The 18,154-nt window shown below is 38.3% G+C and overlaps 1 protein-coding gene across 10 annotated transcripts in view; it reads right to left on the reverse strand.

Annotated features, from left to right (window-relative positions):
- Nup98 (nucleoporin 98) overlaps window positions 1-18,154 on the reverse strand; it is a 90,767-nt gene that overhangs the window by 20,957 nt on the left and 51,656 nt on the right. For 8 of the 10 annotated variants that reach the window (XM_006507896.3, NM_001287164.1, XM_030242624.1 and 5 more), the window contains 6 exons: window positions 16,696-16,812; window positions 13,439-13,737; window positions 12,780-12,893; window positions 11,962-12,100; window positions 6,844-7,021; window positions 5,201-5,365 (listed from right to left, as the gene is read on the reverse strand). In XM_006507896.3, the coding sequence (XP_006507959.1) occupies window positions 5,201-5,365; window positions 6,844-7,021; window positions 11,962-12,100; window positions 12,780-12,893; window positions 13,439-13,737; window positions 16,696-16,812 (1,012 nt within the window). Of the gene's footprint in view, window positions 1-4,189; window positions 5,366-6,843; window positions 7,022-11,961; window positions 12,101-12,779; window positions 12,894-13,438; window positions 13,738-16,695; window positions 16,813-18,154 lie in introns of those variants that run through there. The other 2 variants (NM_001287166.1, NM_001287167.1) reach the window with 1 other exon arrangement.

An 18,154-nucleotide genomic window follows, 5' to 3' on the forward strand; every position in this document is an offset into this window, starting at 1 on the left:
GAGTCTTATGTGAGATATGAGAAATGTTCACACTTAATTTCCCCATCAGGGTAAATAAGCAACAGTACTATGGGCAGGAACAATCTTGTTTTAAAGAATCAAAGTTACATATATATTTATAAAGCAATTTTAAAGAAATAATAGTTACAAAGAGATGGTGTCTAAGGAAATGGCTCAGTAAGAATGGTGCAAGGAGATAAATTTAGATCTAGAGTACCCATGAAAGAAGTCAGGCCTTGTGGGACACAAGCAAGGGGCTCTCTGGGCTTGCTGGCCAGCAAGACTAACTAACTGGTAAGCTCCAGGTTCAGTGAACAAATCCTTTTTCAATAATATAAGGTGGAGAGTGACAGAGGAAGATAACTGTTATCAACCCCCAGTCTCCACACATACCCGTACATATGTACTTGTACACACACATGAGAGTTTATGGAAACATGCTTATAAAATGGAAGTGCACTATAAACTAGTTTAATACAAATTTGTTATGTTATATCCTAAACACACACAGAACCTAATAAAGTGTGAATAAGTAACTGAGACAATTCATAAAACATTTTCAAGACAAAAAGGTAGTATTAATCATTTCTTCCAAAAAACTATAATTTACATCACATAACTCATCCCTGAACAATGTTTGGCTGATTTTCCATGAGTGCTTTATTTTATTCTATATTTTAAATAGATGCTGTGATATAAGTATTTTCCTCATTTTAAACACAGGGTTTCAATGTCACTTAGAAAGTTTTGCAGGGACTGTGAGATATAATAGCTCAGTGGTTAGGACATGGGCAGAACTTACAGAGGACTCAGGTTTGATTCCCAGCACCCACATGGTGGCTCTCACTGGTCTGTAACTCAAACCCCCAAGGGATCCAATGCCCTCTTTGGCCTTTGAGGGTAATGCACACACAAAGTACACAGACAAAGATACAAGCAAAACATCTATAAACAAACATATTTAAAGAGTTTTGCACATTTATTTTAGAGTCAATGTCTCACTATGTAGGACTGGATGGCCTTGAACACACATCCTGCTGTCTCAGCCTTTTAAGTGCTGAGGCATTAGTTAAGCCTTTATGATCTCTTTGAACAAAAATAGCCACTATTAGCCAAACTTTCCAATTTCTTCTTTAACTGGACATTTACTACGGCTATCCTGCATTCCTTTAACAAATAGCCTTACTGAGAGAATAGGTGACCCTATGAACAACTAGGAAAATACTGAGCAGCTATGGTAGAAGGGTGCTTTACCTCTTAAGTTGTAGACATTGTCCTAAAACTGCTCAAATAAAGTTAGATAATGTTCCCAAGGCAACATTGGGCTTAGGTCCCAAGTTCAGTGGCACAGCATATTCCTGACATGTTCAAGGCACAGATGGGTTTGATAGTAACCATTGCCCCCCCCCCCAAGTTTTTAAGGTGAAGCTATTAGCATATTAGACTACTTTTATGCTTTAAAATTCTGGGGATGGGAACTTGGTGGTAAAGAGGCCTAGCAAGGAGATCCTGGTATGATGCTCCGATGCTATAAATACAGGAAACTTTCTTCCCCTAAGTTCCCTAGTATGTTTAAATATGTTTACTTTTTTAGACAGGGTCTCACTTTGTAGCCCTGACTGCCTTGAAACTCACTATGAAGATCAGAGTGCCCTCAAACTCACAGAGATCCACTCACCTGTGTACCAGTTGCTAGGATTAAAGGCTCGAGGAAACAAGTTTTTAATGTGCTACTGGAGATAGAGCCAAAAGCCTTGTGTATGCTAAATGCATGCTAAGCTGAGCTATACTCTCAGCCAGAGCTCCTTTCAGCAAATGTTGATATTCCGCATTCTATCAGCAAGATACTGGTTTTCACTTCCTCAGTACTGCTTTTTCTACTTAACATCATGTATCAAAATGTATTATCACTTCCTACATACGTTTGGTTTACTAGGCAGTTAAGGCTTGAAAACAGGAATCATGGTTTACTGTTTTCTTTACCTAGTAAGTAAGAAAAGCATCAACTAATTCAGTGAGCAAGTGCCTTGTGCTTTATACCTAATGCAGCATCTGGCAAGAAGCAGAAAAAGCAGCTGACCATAAAAAGACATGGACTAGGACAGGTAGGTAAGGAGGGAAGGAAGAAGAATGGCACCAACTTACTGCCCTTACTATCATGTTCCTAGGCTACACCAAGGAATCCTTACCCACAGCACCCAGGCAAACTGGGAGGACTTCATGACGGGATCAGGTTAGACAACGGTGCACAGGACAGACATATACGAGTGCTGAAGACAGCATTTTCTTTCTTTTTTTTTTTTTTAAAGATTTATTTATTTATTTATTATATGTAAGTACACTGTAGCTGTCTTCAGACGCACCAGAAGAGGGCATCAGATCTCATTACGGGTGGTTGTGAGCCACCATGTGGTTGCTGGGATTTGAACTTCGGACCTTCGGAAGAGCAGTCGGGTGCTCTTACCCACTGAGCCATCTCACCAGCCCTGTGATTTTCTGTTACTGAATTCAGATTCAGTTCAATTACAAAGTGAGGTAAAAGCTACATCTGTGTCTACAAGTGTGTCAAAGGTTTCAAGCTGTGCAAGTTTCAAACTTGCCCACACATCTCCATCAGCTGGGGAGAATTGTTAGAGTAAGTATGTCAGAATCCCATGGAAGATCCATGGGACTCACATGATGGTTGATTTAAGAAATCAAGCTTTTGGGGCCGGAGAGAGAGCTTAGCAATAACGTGTACTGGCTGCTTTTCCAGGAGTCCTCATTTTAATTCCCAACAACCACAACATGGTGGCTTCCCAACTATCTATGTGATCTGACGCCCTCTTCTGGCATGGAGATGTACATACAGATAGAGCATTCATTTATATATATATATATACATATATATATATGTAAGTCAAGCTATCCATACTATTGAAGCAATCAGCTAGATACTGGAACCAAAACCAGAAGATTGAAACTAATAAGATCACAGGAAAAAACTTTCCACAGTAGCCTTAATTTGCCTGCAACAAAGGATCATGTGTCAACATTTTCTCTCACCTAGAAGTTACACAAGATCATACAAAAATTTTTTTCTGTTTCTTAGTCATACCTGCTTTTTTAGGAGCAAATGTGGCCCTTAAAGTAAGATATAAATTTTCATAAAAAGCTCAAGAAACAACCTTCCATCTTTTCTAATTTTCTTTTTCATTATAGTTTGAGATAGGTTGCCATCTATTGTGGGGGGTGGAGGGTGGGTCCTCCAGACTTCAGAAACACCTTATGGAAATCAGTTTCTCCAAGAAGAATACAACAGAATGATTCCTCGACTCAAGAATGAAAAGAATGTACCGTCTGCTCTTCATTCCGACAGTTCAGGTAGTTTCCCTATGCTAGTAAAGTAAAGGATCTTAGTAACTAACACTAGTAAGAGCCACAGGTGGTTTCTAGCTCCTTCAAATGTCACCAGGGAATAGGAAGGGGTGACGCGAGCCCTGTCTAACATGCGCAAAGTCTTCATAATGGACATAAACAGAACTTCTCTCTCACTCCGCTCACTGTCTATCAACTTCTTAAAACCACTCAGTACCCTGCTCACTAGATTCTATTGCCCAATGTGAATCCTTAGCAGCTCTCTCATTCTGAGTTATCTTTTTCTCTCAGTTTTTCAATTAGCTCTTGCCTACTATATTTTTCAGCTGCTAAGAACAGAAATTTCTATTTTTTCACCTAGTGTTTGGTTCTGGTGATTATAGCTATCAAGTGCCAATACTGCATAAATTTGATCTGTTTAACTAGATGAAGCTACTCTTTTTCAGCCATATCTTTATCACTCTTCATGTTTATCAGTGAGAGATTAAAAAAAGGTTATTTGATTCTGTTTTTAGAAAAGACTTGGGCAGAGGGAAACACTGGAAAGAGCAATCTGGGATAGGAATCATAAAAAGAAAAAAGATAAATAAAAAAATTCACTTACAGATTTCTTGAGAGAATATCTTACTATGTAGCTCAGGCTGGCCTGAAATTTTCTACGTTGATCTGACTATCCTTGAACTCAGAGGAATCCAACTACCTTTGGCTTCTAAGTCATACATTAATGATCAGAGTTTTGGTTTGGTTTCAAAGGGTTACCATTCCAACTTCCACATTTATCATACCCTCCACATCCACCCTGTACACAAAACATTAACATACACAAGATTCTCCAGAAAGTGCCTCCCCAGAAATTATTTAATAAATCATAAAAATCACACATCTGAGCAGCCAAAATAATTGTACCATGGAAAACTCCCAAAGGTCCTGCGTTTAGTAGCTGAGAGGTAGAGGGTGTTTTACAAAGTCCCATAAACAACTCTTCTCTGTAGGAGTAAGTCAGTAAGTTAAAAATATTGCTTTATCTTGATTGAGTATAAACCACATTAAATTAAAAGTAAAATTAAAGTAAGCCACTTTACCATTCAAAGAAACAACCTAATAACTAATTTACAAACCTTTCCCCACGAGGACAAAAGACTTCTAATGGTTTAACAATACTGAGAAAGGGTATTACACAAATAATTATAATAAACAACACAGTCCCTATTCTCTCCAAGCTAAATAATTTACTTGCTTTTTTTTTTTTTAAAGATTTATTTATTTTGATTATATGTAAGTACACTGTAGCTGTCTTCAGACACTCCAGAAGAGGGAGTCAGATCTCATTACGGATGGTTATGAGCCACCATGTGGTTGCTGGGATTTGAACTTTGGACCTTTGGAAGAGCAGTCGGGTGCTCTTACCCATTGAGCCATCTCACCAGCCCAATTTACTTGCTTTTATAAATTATATATTTTTATAACAATTATTTAAATAGCTATTACAAGTTTACCTGAAACAACTTGAGAAAAAGGAACTAAACTTTTGCAGAAAATTAATCTGACTTTTAAAGTGATGGAGGTAAAAAAAAAAAAAAAACCAAACAAGATCAGACTGCACATCATAAAATCAATAAAAGTAGGATTTACTTTGCATCAACCCTACACAAGCAAAATGCTATCTCAAGCTGATCACTGATCAAAACATTACAAGTCCAAATGAGAGAAATTGAAAGTTACAATCTGTAGAATGATCCAAACAGCAAGAAAACCCTTTAAATCTTGAGTAAAAAATAGCAGCCAGGGTTGCACAGCTGACTTCTTTACCACAGCTGCATTCACATTCTCTGCCCTTCTCTACCTGAGGTGGGGGTGCAGGCTTGCCATTAAGAGTCATCTGGAAAGTGGTTGCCTGGCCTGCAGGGGGCAAAGGGGCAGTCTTCAGCTTCTTTGAAGTCGTTTTGGGTGGGTGTTCCTCCTCCTCTTCATCAGAATCCTGAAGGCCATACTTGGAAAAATGGGAGACCTATGAAGAAAGAAACCCAGCAAAGTCAATGAAGTATTTTCTTCACTCTTCTTTTGAAATATCTTTAATACTTTTGAAAAAGGACAAAAATAGATTAAAGATTAAAATAGTTAAAGCAGGGGCTGAAGAGACAGCTCAGCAGTCCAAAGTTCTGGTGGCTCCTCCAGAGGACCCACACTACAGCTCACAACTGTCTATAATTCTACTTTCAGAGATTCCAATACCCGATTCTGGCTTCCAAGGGCAAAATGCACAGAAATGAGTAAGTTAAGTAAGTAAATAAATCTCAAATAATTAAAGTAAAAGAACATGTTAAATATCACTGTGTTCGTTTTCTATGACTTTGACAATGTTCAGTGCACCTAATAGTTGCTCAAAATTAAGTGAATATTTGCAATATATTACAATGAGCTGGGCATGGGGACATACAACTTTAGTCCCAGCAATAGGGAGACAGAGGCAGGTGGATCTATCTGAGATTTAGGCCAGCCAGGTCTACAAAGTGAGTTTCAGGACTGCCAGGTTGATAAAAACAAACCCTGTTTGGGGAAAAAGAAAAAAACCAAAAAACAAACAAAAACCCCCCAAATGCACACATGTCCACACATCCACTCGTCCACACGTCCACACACACACACACACACACACACACACACACGAGACTTAAAATGTAATCACCCAGTGCTTAAAAGTTGGCTCAGTGGTTAAGAGAACTTGCTGCAAAGATCCAGGTTCAATTCCTAGCACCCACATGGGAGGCTCACCACCTCCGTGGGCACTAGCCACTCATGTGTTACACAGATGTGCATGCAAAACACTCACCAATATAAAATAACAACAACAACAAAAAAATCCAGGCCTGGAGAGATGGCTTAGTGGTTAAGAGCACTGGTTGTTCTTGTAGAGGTCTTAAGTCAAATTCCCAGCAACCACATGGTGGCTCACAACCATCTATAATGGGATCCCATATCCTCTTCTGTCAGAAAGACATATAGGAAGACAACATTCATATGCATAAATAAATCCCCTCCTCCTCCAACAAGAAGCTGGTTAAGACCACCACATCTACAAGCGCAGTATTGGAGAGGCAGTAGTATTTTGGGTTCTTGGAGCTAGGCAGTCAGCCAGTCTTCTGAATTAGGGAGCTCCAGATTCAGTGAGAGACTGCTTCAAAGAATTAGATGAGCTGGGTAGTGGTGTACGCCTTTAATTATGAAAAAAGCAGGAATTCAAGGACAGCCTATTCTACAAAATAACAGGTCAGCCAAGGCTACACATTGAGACTATGCCTCCAGATTAATGAATGAATGAATTAATAAATAGATAATAAATTGCAACAGAGGAAGACACCTGAGATTGACGGACAGACACAGACACACACACAAATACCAATGAACCAATATTTAAGAAAGAGATAAAGATTTTTGATGAGTTAATTTTCTAACTCCAAAAGCTAGAAGTGGATTAAGTAAGTATACCTTAAATACCCAAGAACCAGTTTCAGGCCGATACTCCTTGAATTGGGCCCCTTGCTTTCTTGAGACTGCTTCTAATCTCCCCTCATAGTTGATATCAGCAAGTCGATCTGGACTCTTTATTAAACACCGGGATGTTTTATCTGTTGGCCAAACTCCATCCAAAGTAACTTCAGCCTTCCTGTAAATTACAAACAGACAAAATATAAACGCTTTATACTTAAAAAAGAGAAGTGTAGCCACTATGGAATTAAGAGTCCTTCCCTGGCCGGGCATGGTGGCGCACGTCTTTAATCCCAGCACTTGGGAGGCAGAGGCGGGCGGATTTCTGAGTTCGAGGCCAGCCTGGTCTACAAAGTGAGCTCCAGGGCAGCCAGGGCTATACAGAGAAACCCTGTCTAGAAAAACCAAAAAGAGTCCTTCCTTGAAAGACTAATAGACAACTGCAATGTGATCCAGCTATATCAACCCAAAGCACACAAAGGCATTTCTACATTCATGTTGCAATACAATTCACAATGGCTAAGTTGTGGTAACAGCCTAGATATATATCACATGAATGGATAAAAGAAGTGGTATATACTTTTTTCCCCAGCAGTAAAGAAAAAAGAAATCACAGCATTTGTAGGGGATGCAGATTAAGCAAAGTAAGGCAAACTCGAAGACAAATGAATGTTTACTCTCATGTGCAAAATCTAGATTTAATACATGCTTACACATAGGCCCACAGAGTACAGAGTGAGTTACAGGACAGCTAGAGCTACATAGTAAGACTCTTGAAAAAACTAGAAAACAAAACAATAGAAAGACATGCTAGAGATCCAACTAGCACCACTGTAAATAGCAAAGATAGGTCTGAGGCTGGGTGTGGAGGTTCATGCCTTGTAATTCCAGGACTTAGGAGAGAAAAGCAGAGAGGCCAGTCTGGGCTATAGAGTGAGACTATCTCAGCTGGGAAAAGCAATCAAGTGGGGCTGGAGATGACTCAATGGTGAAGATGAAAAGACCTAGATTTAGTTTCCAGAACCCAGGTGTCAGTTCAGAACCATCTAGAATTTTAATTCCAGGGTTATCTGAAACTCTCTTACTGGGACACTGCATGTGCATGGTAAAAAGACATACATGCAGTCAAAACATTTATACACATAAAATAATGTAAACAAATAAAACGATATTAACAACAATAGAGGGATAGAGAGTAAAAGATGGAGGAAGTAATTCCTTAGAACTATTCTGCAGGTGTTCCAAACCTGTAGTCCTGGAGCTAGAAATCGCACAATGACTAAGAATATATATTGTGGGCGCTAGAAAAATGGCTTAATGGTTAAGTGCATTAGGTACTATTCCAGAGGACCCGGTTCCCTTCAAAGCACCCCATGGCAGCTAATAACCGCCTGTAATTCCAGTTCCTGGGATCTGTCAGCATTTTCTAATATGAGAACAACAGGCAGGAGTGTACTGTATAAGCATATGTACAGTCAAAGTACCATAAAAACAGAGTACATACTGCATGCATTTCTAGATGGGCCTGAGTTTTGCTCCCAGAACCCATAGTGAGCATTTCACAAGTACCTGCAACTCCAGAAACAGAGGGATGCAATGTCTGTGCCTTCTCAGGGATACACACTCACAGACTGTACATGCACAAGCTCATAGATGCATACAGCTACATAGTTAAAATTAATATAAAAAGAAGAGATTAAGGGCTGGTGAGATGGCTCAGTGGGTAAGAGCACCCGACTGCTCTTCCGAAGGTCAGGAGTTCAAATCCCAGCAACCACATGGTGGCTCACAACCATCCGTAACAAGATCTCTCTTCTGGAGTGTCTGAGGACAGCTACAGTGTACTTGCATATAATCAATAAATAAATCTTTAAAAAAAAAAAAAAAAAAAAAAAAAAAAAAAAGAGATTAAGAACTCAAGAAGAAGCTGGGCATGGTGGTGTATGCCTTTAATCTCAGCACTCGGGAGGCAGAGTTCGAGGCCAGCCTAAGTGAGTTCCAGGATAGCCAGGGCTAGACAGAGAAATGCTGTCTTGAAAAACCAAAAAAGGAACTCAAGAAGAGCCAGGCAGTAGTAGCCAACGCCTTTAATCCCAGCACTTAGGAGGCAGAGGCAGGCGGATTTCTGAGTTCGAGGCCAGCCTGGTCTACAAAGTGAGTTCCAGAACAGTCAGGGGTATACAGAGAAACCCTGTTTCGAAAAAAAAAGAAGAAGAAGAAGAAGAAGAGGAAGAAGAGGAAGAAGAAGAGGAAGAAGAGGAAGAGGAGGAAGAGGAGGAAGAAGAGGAAGAAGAAGAGGAAGAGGACGAAGAAGAGGAAGAAGAAGAAAACCCCAAAAACTCAAGAAGAGATCAAGAACAAAATTATCAAATCTACCATAATGAACTCAAATTGGTTTTAGAGTCAGACTGCATTTATTTCAAGTGTAATATTATCAGTTATTTACAGTCTGTCTTAGTATAAGTCATTACACTTAAAAACAACTGCTGTCAGCAGTCACTGGGCTGGAGGTGCAGCTTGTTACTACAACCACCTAAATGAGTATTTTGAGGCCCATAAGAAACAAAACCAAAAATACTTATGGATTGGTTTTAATAAATTAATATTGTATGTGTACAGGTGTTTAGAATATGTTAAGTATCAGTGAATATTAATACAACAGTCATAATGTATTGTCTATCAATATCAAAGTTCAGGTGCTCTGTCCTCCTCATTTCCATGCTTTTTACCTAGAGGCCGGATCAGCATATCATTATTCAGGTGATTCTAGGATTATTTTACTTTTTTATTGTGGCAAAAATGAACATGAAATTTGTGATCTTAACTGGTCCAACCAGATATTTCATACGACCAAGGTCATCCTGCAGAAGAGCAGTGAGGCTGGGGATACAACACAGGGCCTCCCTCCCTCATGCTAAGGATACATTCTACAACTGAGATATACCATACCCTCTCTTCTATTCTCAAACAACAACAACAAAAATTTGTGAGTGTGCAAACATGCATGTATGAATGCGCCATGGCATTCATGTGCAGGTCAGAGGACAACTTGAATGAGGTTGTCCCCTATCCTTTCACAGTCCAAGTCCCAAGGATTGAACTTAGGTCGTCAGGCTTACCCACCAAACCCTTTCAGACCCTCTGTCTTGCTTTTATTGAGCATTCTATCCTAGTCGTCTCGTGCTAGTATAAATTATATTAGAAATGAATATTCGCATTGCTGTGTAACATAACCTATCTTCAAAATAATCTTGTAAAAACAATCCTCTTAAGTCTGAGACTATGTCTATTTCCTATGGTTTGAACATAGTTTGTGTACTCCTTAAGGCTTCATGTGCTGAAATCCTCATTATGAATCAGTAAAATAGGGCATACTTGGGCTTCTTAGAAGAAATTTAGACTAGACAGAATCACTACAGTGGATCCCCTCATAACTGAGTGAATCCCCCTGGCTTTCTAAGGAGAGAAAGCGGACAGCTACACATCTATACCTGTGCTTCCTATCTCTTGCCATGTGGTACCATGTGGTACTTACTTAAGACTGGCAAAAATACCATCATTAAATGTGGCTGCTTAAGCCTGCCAAACAAATGTCCTTTTCTTATGACTTAACTCAATCTGTGCACTGTTATTAGCAATGGAAAATTAATATGTCACTAAATCTCCATTTCACTTTGTAGCTCTTTGTCACCATAATTCCTTGTTTCTATTAATTTGACTTACTCAACCATGAGTAGAAAAATACAGTATTTATCTTCTTGTGAATGTTTATTTAACTTAGTATGGTCCATCCATGCTAAACATTGTCAGAACTAACTTCCTTCCTTCCTTCCTTCCTTCCTTCCTTCCTTCCTTCCTTCCTTCCTTCCTTATTAATTGTGTTTGGAAACAGGTCCTTGTTACACAGCCCCAAGTAGACTGCAAATCATAAAGCCCACTTTGGAATCTTTCTGATTCCAAATTACCTTCATTTGTAAGACTGAATAATAATAATTCCTCATATATACATGCTACACTTTATCCATCTACCCATAAATGAATACTTTCTGCAGAAAAGAATTAAATGTAGGTCTGGAGAGATAGTTCAATGATTACGAGCACTGTCTGATCTTCTAGAGGTCCTGAGTTCAATTCCCAGCAACCACATGGTGGCTCACAACCATCTGTACCAGGATCCAATTGTCCTCTTCTGATGTGTCTGAAAACAGTGTACTTATACATAAAAAAAAAAAAAAGAAAAAAAAAAAAAGAAAAAAAAAGAATTAAATGCAACCATGACCAAAGATGTAAAAATGTCATTTTTAGAGATTGTTTTAGTGTCGGGTATTTTGCATATATGCATATATGTATGTACTCTATGTGTGTGCTCATGTTTATGAAAGCCACAAGACAGAATAGAATTCCCTAGAACCAGCGCTACAAACAGTTGTGAGTTGCTGGGAACCCAAACACAGGCCTCTGCCAAGAGCAGCAAGTGTTCTGAGCCAGCTCTCCAGCCTTCACCCCTATTCCCAGCCCTCAAACAAGCTGTTTACTGGAGTTCTGCAAATGTGACTTTTACCAATCACACATCTTATCCAGAGGAAGATGGATGTAGCAGTACAGGAGTGTTACTACAGCACAGGGGAGGTGAAGCAGGAATGCCGTGAATCAAAGCTAAGTTAGGGTTCAACACCACACCGGTTACAGTGCGAGCTATCTAACCTCCCACCATATCCAAGCAATATATGGCAACAGAATGCCTACAAAACAAAATAAACGTTAGTCTCACATTTAAATAGTTGAGTGTACCAGTGGCAGAACAAGAAGAAATACAACAAAACAAGAAAACTTTCTGGAGTTGGTGCTCACTGGCAGAGTGATTTTCAACATGTATGAGGCCCTAGTTTAATCTCTACCTCTGAAAAGCAAAATTAAGCAAAGGCAAACTTCCATTGTTGAAAGTTCCTGAAAATAGCATGTGAACACATTACCATTAGGGAAAGGTATGAGTCCTAAAGTCACAGAGCATCATTACCATTTATACTTTCAAATAAGAGTAGACAAACAATAAAAGTTTATAGAAAGACTGTGTTTTCAGGAAAAAACTCCAATTTCTGTATATAAATAAATTCATACCTATTTAGCCCTTCACCCACAGGTGGCTTTTGGTTATCATCTACATAGACAATAACTTCTTTCCTTCGGATATGCACAATATCATCCAAATTTAGATTTGTCAAATTCACATCTCCTTCAAAATAGATTGAGCCATATCCTAAAATTCAGAGCAAATGGTTAAAAAAGATCCTTCATAAAGGAGCAAAAATCTCCTTTAATCTGTAGTAATTAGGAAGGGAGAACATGCAACCTTTAATATCAGTATTTTAAACCTTCCAGAAATTCTTGGAGTAGCTTTCTGTCTCCTAAAGATGGCAAGAGTGGGGACCGAGGAATGGCATTATATAGTTATCAGATATAACATCTCCACTTTACATTTCTGGTGTCTTCAAATCTTCCCCAGTATCTCCAGTGCCAGTGTATGAACAACTTGGTTCCTCGTCTGCTACATAAACTAAAATACTTGAGCCCATTCAAAAGACTACTTCACAGAGTAAGTTTATTTAAAGAAAATTACCCATAACAATTTAATATAAAATTGATCACTGTATTAAAAACTTAGTATATCTTCAAGTTTAATTATGGAGAATTATGGGAAACATAATTACCAGACTCAAACAGGTATGTCTAAGCCCCCAAATTCTACATGGTTTTAGTCTTCCTTGCTTTATTACTTGTCAATGTTTCTATTAGTCTAAGTCAGGAAAGAACCAAATACAGGGGGGAAAAAAAAACCCAACAAGAACAAAAAACCAGACTCTAAAACCTAGAGTTGCCCTTAATAACATAGGCAAGGTCCAATCTCTAAGTTATATGACTTTTAAACTCACACTTACCTTTACGACCAATGGTGAAGTCAGAAACAATGCATTCTCCCTTCTCGTTGGTAATTTTAGCAAGGTCATCCATAGATGGGATAGTGTAATAACCAACTTTTGTGAGAACAATGCCTATGACCAAAAGTCAAAAAATATTGTGATTATACTTGAGTAGAACAGTTACCAGTTCTATTAATTTTATTTTCATATAACAATATGAGACAGGGTCTTATGTGTCAGTATGGCGTTGTAGTTAAAACAAAGCCAAGACCCTGAGCTTCTGAGCAACTTGCCTCCACATACTCAACGCAGAACTTGGGGTGCAGAGGCAGAAGGGTCACTGCAAGTTTGAAGAAAGCATGAGCAAGACCCAGACTCTATTCCCACAAACAGAAAAACAAAAACATTTTAAATGTAATATAGTCTACTAAACTTTGCTTAACCTAAGATTTGTAGATTTTATTTACCATAGAGTCCTCTTCTTAAAAGGAATACCCATAACATGGTAAGTCTCCATAGAATACACTATGGTAAGGTCTTACTAATAAACAATCCACTTGAATTTACAAAGTTAGGAAGATAGGACAGTCTCTTAGGCTATAAGAAGTGGACTCTTTTGACCACATTGCTGTAATTAAAAACTGTTTCAAAGATATAAAAAAGTATGTGAATCTGACCTGCTGGGTGTATGTGGTAAGCATTATTTTCTATCTCTTCTCGGTCATCTTGCAATGACTCATCATGGAATGACGTCTCTTCACTGCTTCCTTCCAATCCATTGCGCAAAGCAGCACGCATGTTCAAGGCAACAATGGTATCTTCCACATTGCTGCTACTGTTATTTTTGTTTCCAACACTCTCTGGAGTTTGTGGAATGGGTTTGGCAATAGGATTAGTGTAAAATCGTGATACAAGAGAGTCATCTTCTCCATCCTGCTGATTGTTCTCATCAACAGGTTTGCTCAGGAAGCTAAATCTGATAACGGAGAAAAAAATACCTTAGTCTTTGGCAATAGAAAAGGTGATGACAGCAGTTAATTTTTATTAAGGATCTGACATTACACCAGATGATTTAATAAATCCTTATAGCAGCTGTGTGAGATAGGATGTAATTACTACCTCTTAACCTGTAACAGGAAAACCAGATCAAAAAAAAAAATTTTGTGTAATATCACAAAGTTGTGAGTACTATCTAGAATTGAAGTTTTAAAATAGAAAAATCTAGGGCTAGAAAGATGGCTCAGTGGTTAAGAGGATGTGCTGCTTTGTATAGAGAATCCTGGATCAATTCCCAGCACAGACATGGTGGCTCCCAACAATTTGCAACCTAGTTCTAGAGGGTCTGATACCATCTCCCGGTCCCCTAAGACACCAGGCACACAAGTGTATACAAATATACATGCAACCAAAACACCCATGTACATAAAATAACAAACGAAAAACCTCAGAAAATCTAGCTCTAGGTTTCATAGCCTTGACTGCTCATTTTCAAAGGAATAAATCTGAGCAACCCCCTCTCACTCTGTGGGTGTGTTGGAGATCAAACTCAGATCTTCAGGTTTGATGACAAAGGCCTTTACTTAGCCATCTCCCCAGCCTTGATTTTGATTAAATCTTAGACTAAACACAAAATACTTGCTGCTATGTGAAAATAAATGATTAATGGTTAATGTCAAAATAAACACTGAACACTGGCTGTTTTTTCAGAGACCCAGGGTTTGATTCCCAACACTGACATGGAAGCTATCAACAATTCTAACTCCAGTTCCAGTGGATTTCACATAAGTGGACTCTATAGGCATTGTATGCACACAATGCACATACATACTTGTAGACAAAACACTCATATATATATAAAATTTTTAAAAATCTCAAAATTTGAATTTAAACTAATATTATAAACACAAGAGGTTTGGAAATACTTTAATGAAATATCAAATTACAAATTAAAAAATAGATGGCCCACTATTTTGAATAAAGGAATACCAAATAATCTCTGAAATTTCACTAATGGAGAGCTAACTAAACTATCTTATATTCATCACAATGACCACAAAGACCATTAACGATGGGGAATCAGGGCTGGCAAGAGGGCTGAGTGATGAAACAAAGCCTAAATGACTGAGTCTAATTCCTGGGGCCCATTTCCTGGAAGGAGAGAACCAACCTCTAAACCTACCACCACTGGCTGTTTCTTTCTCTCCTTTTCTTTTTCATTCATTCATTCATTCATTCATTCATTCTGTTTGTTTGAGACATAGTCTTTCTACATAGCCCTAGCTGTCCTGACCTCCATATGTAGACGAGATGACTGTCCCTCTCTGCCTCCAAGTGCTGGAAGTAAAGGCATGAATCACTATGCCTTTTTGTTTTCTAAAGTTTCACTAATTTTATGTGTGTGAATGTTTTGTCTGCATGAATTTATGTGCACCATATACATACCTAGTGCCTACAGTGGTCAGAAAAGGCATCAGATCCCCAGGAACTAGAGTTACAGGCATATATGAGCAACCATGCTGAAAGCTAAATTCAGGTCCTCTGCAGGAGCAGCAAGTGTTCTTAACAACCAATCCATCTTTCTAGGCCCTCATTTACTCAATCTAATTTTATTTATATTTTATGTACATGAGTGTTTTGCCTCCAGGTATGTATGTGTACATATGTATATATAGTGCTTACAGAGGACAAGAGGGGGCTGTATATCCCCTGGAACTAGAATTAGAGATGGTTGTGAGTCACAATGTAGATGTTATGAATGGTATACCAGTCCTTTGCAAGAGCAGCCAGTGATCTTCATTGCAGACCCATCTCATCAGGCCCTATTTTATTTTTTTTGTGAGACATTGGGTCCAATTAAGTCCTTTGCTTTCAAGAAAGACAGGTACTTTACAGACTAACGCTATTTTTCCAACAGCCCCTCAAGTAAATTTTTAAACTGGAAAACTACTAAATATTTAAATTGACTATTAAATAGTTAATAGTCAAACTAGTAAAAATGTTATAAATTATTTTTATTTACATATATGTTTGTTGAATGTATGTCATGTGTGTTGGCAAAAAGGTCAGAAGACAGTATTGGATCCCAGTTGTGAGCTGCCCAACATGGATGTCAGAAACCAAACTCCGATTCTCTGGAAGAACAAGTACTGATAACTGCAGAGCCAGCTCTTTAGCCCTTAAATTAGACTACTGAAGACAGGTATTTTATATGTGTATACACACACACAATTTATACATACATATACATACACACACACATATATACATATATATGTCTGTTTACTTCTTGTTTGTTATATTGATTTTACTTGATAGAATGAACATTATTTTAATAATCATCAGACTAACTGTACCTTAACTAACAGAAGTGCTTGCTAAAACTGCCCAAAGCCACATATAAGAATTACAAAATAGGGGCTGGCAAGATGGCTCAGCAGGTAAGAGCATTGACTGCTCTTCCAAAGGTTCTGAGTTCGGGTCCCAGCAACCACATTGTGGCTCACAACCAACCCGTAGTGATATCTGACGCCCTCCTCTGATGTGTCTAAAGACAGCTACAGCGTCCCTATTTATAATAATAAATCTTTGGGCTGGAGCGAACAGGGACTGAGCAAGCAGGGCCAACCAGAGCGAGCAGCAGTCCTAAAATTCAACTCTCAACAACCACATGAAGGCTCACAACCATCTGTACAGCTATAGTGTACTCATATACATAAAATAAATAAATCTTAAAAAAATAATTACAAAGTAGTTCTATAGAAATTAATCTGCTCCAATAATTTTTGAGGTTTAAAGTACTCTAGAAATAATAACATAACACCCAGGGGCCCTTGAATTATAGTAAGTCTATATAAAACTCAACCTTTATAAAATTAGAAGCTTTTAAAAGCAAAACAGAACGATTAACAACATCTTTAAAATGAATCCAGCTCACCTTTCTCCATTTTCTGGATACTCAGAGGGTGAAGCTAGATCTTCTGAATCATGATTAACAGGAGAAAAGAGATTGCTATTGTTGAGATTTTTCAAAACCAACTTCTTGATGCTCTTTCTAAAAACAGAGACCAAAAGAAAAAGATTAGATGTATTTAAAAACTGGAGCCCAAACCAGCAGTCTTATATATCCAAAACTCACCTAATAAAACTACATCTATAAAGTTTTTAGTGGTGTAATCACAACACACAGCCTCAAATATATTGCTCTTATTTTGAAGAAAAAAGCTGTTAAGATGCAGATTAAAGTGGAAAATAGTCTTGAAACTGGGTGTAGGGCATACTTTCAATCTCAGCACTAAAGAGGCAGAGGCAAGCTTGGTCTACTTCCAGGATAGCTAAGACTCCATAGAGAGACTCTTATCGACTTACCCCTTCCCTCAACACACATAGAATACACATTGTTCTTATAGAGTTCCCTAAGTTTGATTCCTAGCTCCCATCACAAAAAGTAGCTCACAACCCTCTATAATTACCTGGACTCATAGGTGGTCCCTCTTCTAGACTCCATTCGCACTCAAGTACATATTAAACACACACACACACACACACACACACACACACTTCAAAGCCTGTCTAAACAGAAGCCTGAGAGTGAGCCAGGAAGCAGTATTTCACTATGATTTCTACTTCAAGTTCCTACCTTGCATTTCTGCCCTGACTTCCTGAAATGACAGAAGTATATGCAGGAAGTATAAGACAAATAAATCTTTTCCTTCCTAAGCTGCCTTCGATCAAGTGTTTTACCACAGTAACAAAATGGAAAGCAAAACAGCATCAAGTATGTTTAACTACTTGGAAAAAATGCTATGAAATACAAATGAATACATATTATCCTTCCTTAAAAACAAATTACACAATAAAAATATAAAATCACACTTCTATTTTTTGTGACAAAGCAATTTACTTATAGGGATATGTGCGCGAAGTATGCACATGTGAGAATATTGGTGCATCAGCAAATGTAGAAGCAAGATGTGGGCCTTAGGTATCCTGCTGGATCATTTTCCAATTTACTTTGTTCAGACAAGGTCTTTCATTTGTCTTGGAGGTAAGCAAACAGACAAGAAAATGCCAGCAATCTTTCTGTCTCTACCACTACAATACTATAGACATGTATGTGGCTTTGAATGGCTTGTTATGTGGGTGCTTGGGCTTTGAATTCAGGTTCCCAGGCCTGTACATATGGTCTTAACCAGTGAACCATCACCAGAGTTCTCAACCCATAATTTTAAGAGTTTTGTTAGCTTTATTTTATGTGTATGTTTTGTCTGTGCATGCCTGATGTCCAAAGAAAGTCAGAAGATGAATCTGGATCCTCTGCAACTATAGCTAGAGACAGCTGTGAAACTGCTTAGATCCTCTTCAAGAGCAAAGAGTGCACTAAACCACTGAGCCTA

The sequence above is a fragment of the Mus musculus genome, chromosome 7 (assembly GCF_000001635.26).
Source record: "Mus musculus strain C57BL/6J chromosome 7, GRCm38.p6 C57BL/6J".
Taxonomy (NCBI): domain Eukaryota; kingdom Metazoa; phylum Chordata; class Mammalia; order Rodentia; family Muridae; genus Mus; species Mus musculus.